This window comes from Lycium ferocissimum, chromosome 11 (genome assembly GCF_029784015.1).
Source record: "Lycium ferocissimum isolate CSIRO_LF1 chromosome 11, AGI_CSIRO_Lferr_CH_V1, whole genome shotgun sequence".
Classification (NCBI taxonomy): domain Eukaryota; kingdom Viridiplantae; phylum Streptophyta; class Magnoliopsida; order Solanales; family Solanaceae; genus Lycium; species Lycium ferocissimum.
This window is the reverse complement of record NC_081352.1, coordinates 53,014,267-53,019,954: the sequence shown is the minus strand read 5'-3', so window position 1 is coordinate 53,019,954 and position 5,688 is coordinate 53,014,267. Positions and strand designations below refer to the sequence as shown.

Here is a 5,688-nt window from a genome sequence, read left to right as displayed (position 1 = left end):
TCTCCTAGAGAATATCCCAAATCAATAGGGTCTCTCGTCAAGGCTGTCAATTTAAAAAGGGTTAGCGTTGATTCTTATTTTGACCTTTGCTGATATAGGATAAGAATTTCATCATTATCCAGTATAGTTGTTTCCCGGGTGGTCGGCAAAAGACTTTGACAATAACTTGGGGTAACAAAAAAAGTCTTTCTCTAAAAAGTGAATATGTTTTCAACAGGAATAACTAGGAAATGGTGAAAACAAAAAAAGAAGAATAACTAGGAAATACTGCTTGCCTTTTGAGTCAATTCCAATGACAGAATGCATCGTCATAAGAAAGCTGGATGGAACAGATTGAAATTTGATATTTTTATTCACACTAACGCTACATAATGTCAAATTTGCAATCCTCTTGATGACCACAGACAGGGATAAAATGCAAAAAAAAATTGCAAAAGATTGGGAGGGAGGGAAGGAGATAAACTAGACAACAATTTCTAAAGACAATGGGGATAACAACCACAGAGAAGCCTGTTCTTTGTCAATTTACTCAACAGCCAATGGGACAACTTCAGCCTGAATCAAAAACAAAAGAGAGAAACTTCATTAGCAGCTGTTTTAGCTAAGATTTCGAACAACTTAAACTTACTACTGTTTAAGATTAGAGCACTCAATTTTTGTGTGCATAAACAATAGGCAGAGTGCAGAAAGAAAGAGAAACTTACCAGCTTGCGGAATTTGAGAGCATAAAACATTTCAAGATAGCGACGAATTTCAAGACGATCGAGCTTGGAAACGTGCTTCCAGAACCCATAAACACCAGCCAATGTCAATAGCCGATCCGAGTAGATTTGCCATGTATACCTATTAATTAGCAGCAACAAGAGATTAGTATCATATAGAATCAATAAACTCAATAATGATCATGGTACGTAAGAGTAGCGACTTACTTCTCCTGTATACGCTTAAGGCCACCATCGGAAATGGCTTCCCAATGTGAAGGGTCTTTCTCACATTTCTCGAAGAAATCAGCGAGACGATCAGCAGCCTGCTCGCCCTGGTATGGATCAATGTGGAAACCAGACTTCCCGTGAACAATGATCTCAGCTGGACCACCTTGATTAGTTGCAAATGTAGGCAAACCACAAGTCATGGCCTCAACAACAGTCAGACCGAAAGCCTCGTAAAATGCAGGCTGCACGAAAGCTCCCTTTGTGTCGGCAATGTACCTGTAGAGTTCCCCATTCCTCACACGGTTCATCTGGGAAGAAATCCATCGGAACTGTCCGTTCAAATTGTGAGTCTTTATAAGTTCATACATCTTCTTCATCTCAGCCTGCTCTTCCAAGTCTTTGGATTCCTTACTTCGGTCTCCACCAACCACAACAAGGTTAACCAACTCCCTTAGCCGTGGGTTCTTGGCATACCACTCGACAAGTCCAGTTAAGTTCTTCACTCGATCCAGTCTTGCCATTGTGAATATGATGGGCTTATTCCTGTCCTTTAGCACACACCTGATAGAAACAAATATCTATTCAGTACAAACTTGTTTATATCAGTAAACACAACTTTTGCACCAGTATCTGTATTATACAACATACAAGTGTTCGTCATTCTCAACATCACTAAACAGCAGCTCCTCAATTTCAGGGTGAAATGCTGTCAATCTCTTTTCCTTCTCGGAGTATGGGAAGTAGAGATTCATATCAGCTCCTGGTGACACAATGTTGAATTTGGGGTCAAACACATCAATGCCATGAACAACTCTATACAATCCAGGCATTGTGAACGCCATGTGGCTCTCGTACTGTCCAACGGTGTCCTTGCTAGAAATTTTAAAAAAGAATTAAGATCAAACACAGTGAACCAGGAAGAATAAAAACAATTTAATCATATTGAAAATCCATCGGAGTGCGAAATTAATGTCATACCTTCCTGCTATCTCCTGGAAAGTGCTGGTGATGATGAAATCAGTGTGATTCATTGCAATAAGATCAGCCGTGAACTGGGCTGAGAAATGGTACTTCTCATCAAATTTCTTCAAGTAAATGTCAGAATCAGGATATTTTGTTTTCTCCAATGCATGAGCAATGGTGCACTGCAGAAGGCAAAGTAGACAAAACGAAGAAAACTCATAAAACTTCTAGTTGCAAAGGAAAGAAAATGCAAAGATAATGTTGCAGGTAACCAATATTACGGACCTGTGTGACACCTAACTTGTGAGCCAACAAGGAGGCAGCAAGGTTTCCCTCGCTATAGTTGCCAATAATAAGATCGGGCTTAGCCTGTAGTTCTGCAGTAATTTCTTTCCCCACATCCTAATGTATCAAAACTCAAAATTTTAGTGAAAATTAGTGTTGGTATTTAGAAAATGCTGCAAAAAATCAACTAGAAGATTGAAAAATGAATAGAGAAAGCTCGCTTCACCTCAATGAAAGTCTCCATATATGGCCAGACTTCAAAACGAGAGATCCATTTACGAACAATGCCCTTCTCAGTCCTAAAGGGGACCCTAAGAATATGCGAGTGTTCAGTTCCAAATACTTTCTCAAGTCGCTGACCACAAGTGGTACCAACTGCGTCAGGCAACAGCCGAGTAACCTGAGAAATTAAGAAAAGATCCGGGTGCATTAGAACAAATTAAAATCCTGCATAATCATAAGTTTAAGCAGAATTACTGGGGATACGAACAATAAGAATTTGCGGTTTGATATCAAGTCCTTGCTCCTTTATGCGCTTGAGCATCTCACGCTCCAAGGCGGGAACTTGATCCAGAATATAGACAACCTGCAAAGTTAAATGACGTAAACCTCAGCACTTGCGACAATAAATTTCAAAGGGATAAGATTTAAACGGATTAGAAATAGTAGTGCACCTGGCCACCAGTGTCGGGGTAACCCAAGACATTTTCTTGGGCGAAATATCCGTGGGGCGAAAGTATAACCACATTGAAAACCATAGGAATTCTACCAAGGAATTTCTCAAGAGTGCATGAGTCAGGAGCCTCAAGGAGATCCAGGAGCATGCAGATCATCTCTAGAACACGCTCTGCAGTGTCACCCCAACCCCTCTCCAAGCCAATTCCTTGGAACTTGTGCTCGAATGCCGAGTATGGAGTTTCTGGGGAAAGGGTGGTGAGGTATTCCTCAGCCTTCCTTAGGACACTTTGGAGAGTATTTAAATTCTGAATTCTGTCATTCAGCATCATTGTCTGCACAGAAAATCATGAATAAGACAGTTGGAACATGTTAATCACTCATTCGGTGCATATAGGAGTCGCAAACAGGCGGGTCTGATCGGATATGGGCGGGTTGAATATGGATAAACTCTTGAACCCATCTATATTTAACCCGGATAAAAATGCATAAAAATTAGTTAACAGGCGGATAATATGGCTATCCATATCATCCTTGATTTCAAGAATAGTCAGGTGAGCTTACAAGCTAAAAGCCAAAATAAGTATAGACTCCGATTAAAGCAAGAACTCATGGAAAATAACAAGCAGATAAATGGATATTGATAATATGGATATCCATCTTATCCATCTGGATTTCCATTTTTTAGTAAATAATATGGACAATATCCATATTCGATCCATTTTTAAATGGCCAGTTTTCCAATCCATATTTAATGGGTCGGATTGGATGCTTACTTGTTTTTTTTTTTTTTTTTTTTGGCCAGCCGTAGGTGCATATATCAGTTGCTACTGAAAAGCGACTTTCAGAAACTAAATTTACCTTTCCCTTGTAGTGGTGAACTCGAAGAAACTCGAGAAGAGGGGTCATGCTTTCCTTGTCATGGAACATTTTGGCAGAGAGGTGCCTGTTAAGGAATTCAACTCCATTTCCAATTGATTTGGTGAGGGTTGGTTTGGGAAATGATGAAGTGAACGGCTCAAAATCCAACTCAAGAACAAAGTTATCATTGGTGCTGCATCAAGGTAAACCACGACATTAATCAAAAACTTCAGAACACATTAGCGATAACGAATCATCAATTTTGAACTTAAACCTTACGTTCCGTTAACAAGTTCTTCCTTGAATTGCAAATACTCAGGCACAGTCAGCTCCTCAACAATGAGAGCATTGACATTCACACGGACATATTCCCACACACCAGGCCTCAGACGAATGGCAAGTGCAACCCAAGGGGATAAAACAATTGCTTCCTAGTATGACAAACAAACACAAGAATTTTTCAAATACAAGCACAAACTGACACATAGATTAGCTTAGCAAGACAATTAAATTTTAGGGCTTTTTTTCATTTTTAGCCCATCAGCTGGACATTAATTACGGACACTATCCAAACTATACAAAACCTATACACTTATATGTATATTTATGTATATTTTGCGTATACAATACGTATATTATATGTATATTTTTATTTGATATACAAAACTTGTACATTTGTTGGGTATCATTCTTTTGAGCAGTCCAAAAATGTAATTATCTTATCCCAATGATCACCTAACGATAAACCAAAGTTACCTGAGTGGATTTCAGGACTTCTTCAAAGGCATGATCATTCAGTTTGTCTTTGTCGTCTTTGTGAATCGATTCAAACTCAGCCAGCAGCTGGTGAGGTTTCAAGATCCCTTTTCCATGGCTTTCGATCCTGCAACAGCCAAAACCAGCAAGAATAACTCATGATGTACTTGTTTAAACTAAATCTTTGTTCATCTATTAGTCCATACATTAGAAATGGCAAACTACAACAACTAAATCAAAGAGCCAGGGCGGCTCAGTAAAATAAGTGGTCTAAAGCCGAAATATCAACAGAACATTGCTGTGAAGACAATACCTTGAAAGAAACAGCAAAATCTCATTGCGATGAGCAGCCAAAGTAGCATCAAGACGTTCACGAAGGCTGTGAACACGAGTCAGTACACGTTCACCCATTGCAGCTGGAAATCCTCAGATGACTTTCAACTGTAGAAACCAAATAAAATACTGTTAACTCAAAAAAAAAAAAATAGTAACATATTACTATTAAAAAATTTGAGATTGTCCAAGAAAGTCCTCTAATCACCCAATTTTCCAATGATCTGGAATATACCAGTACAGATTTTAAACCCCACCTAGTACAACTACTTAAATATATTAAAACTTGCAGACCTACCAATATAAGGACATGAGAGTTATCCAATCAATGCATAATACAATGCGTGACAACCAAGATGACTATTTTAGACTTGACTAATAAATGTGGCCCAATAAAAACACAACAGAGAGAACCTGAAGTGAGGTTCCTATTATAAAAGTATGTTGTAGTCTTTCACTGTTTTAGTTGAGCCACACAATGGAAAACGCAATAAACATTTAAATAAAAACACGTATATGAGCAAACACCCTTCATATTTTAAAGGGAATAAAGTTAAAGAATATGCCAGCTAGCATTTAGTAAAGAACAACAAAAGCTAACCGTTTTCTTCAACATCTCACTGAAAAACAAAAAGAGAAGAACTTGTGACGAAATCAAATACTTTCACCGTTTCAATTTGTTTGTCTTAATTTAATTCGACGCAGAATTTATCTCGTGGTCTTTAATATGACATGGATGATCTTGTCCCTAAAAAGTCACTTACTAAATATAGAAAGTGAGAGTGTGAGACGGAGGGAATACTAAACGTTATCATGAAGATAGATATGTCCTGAATGGGAACTACTCTTTTTCTTAATCATCCGATATCTGAAACTCACATCG

At 38.4% G+C, this 5,688-nt stretch overlaps 1 protein-coding gene across 1 annotated transcript; it reads right to left on the bottom strand.

The window, feature by feature from the left end:
* Nucleotides 1–251: 251 nt before the first annotated feature.
* Nucleotides 252–4,913, bottom strand: LOC132037096 (sucrose synthase). Its single transcript, XM_059427557.1, has 13 exons — nt 4,786–4,913; nt 4,473–4,599; nt 3,996–4,147; nt 3,717–3,909; nt 2,855–3,190; nt 2,671–2,766; nt 2,407–2,580; nt 2,181–2,297; nt 1,911–2,077; nt 1,581–1,805; nt 930–1,493; nt 705–843; nt 252–555 (listed from the first exon to the last, which is right to left on the bottom strand). The coding sequence occupies exons 1-13, from the start codon at nt 4,881–4,883 to the stop codon at nt 526–528; spliced, it is 2,418 nt and encodes an 805-aa protein (XP_059283540.1). The 5' UTR covers nt 4,884–4,913; the 3' UTR covers nt 252–525.
* Between the last annotated feature and the right edge of the window lie 775 nt (nt 4,914–5,688).

What these genes read in the sequence shown, in the direction of transcription:
- LOC132037096 (XM_059427557.1), bottom strand. Translation starts at nt 4,883, where the DNA reads ATGGGTGAACGTGTACTGACTCGTGTTCACAGCCTTCGTGAACGTCTT. An exon ending in TTCACCACTACAAGGGAAAG is followed by an intron (nt 3,191 to 3,716) that starts GTAAATTTAGTT and finishes TTTTCTGTGCAG; the next exon opens with ACAATGATGCTGAATGACAG. An exon ending in TCAAACCGCAAATTCTTATT is followed by an intron (nt 2,581 to 2,670) that starts GTTCGTATCCCC and finishes TTAATTTCTCAG; the next exon opens with GTTACTCGGCTGTTGCCTGA.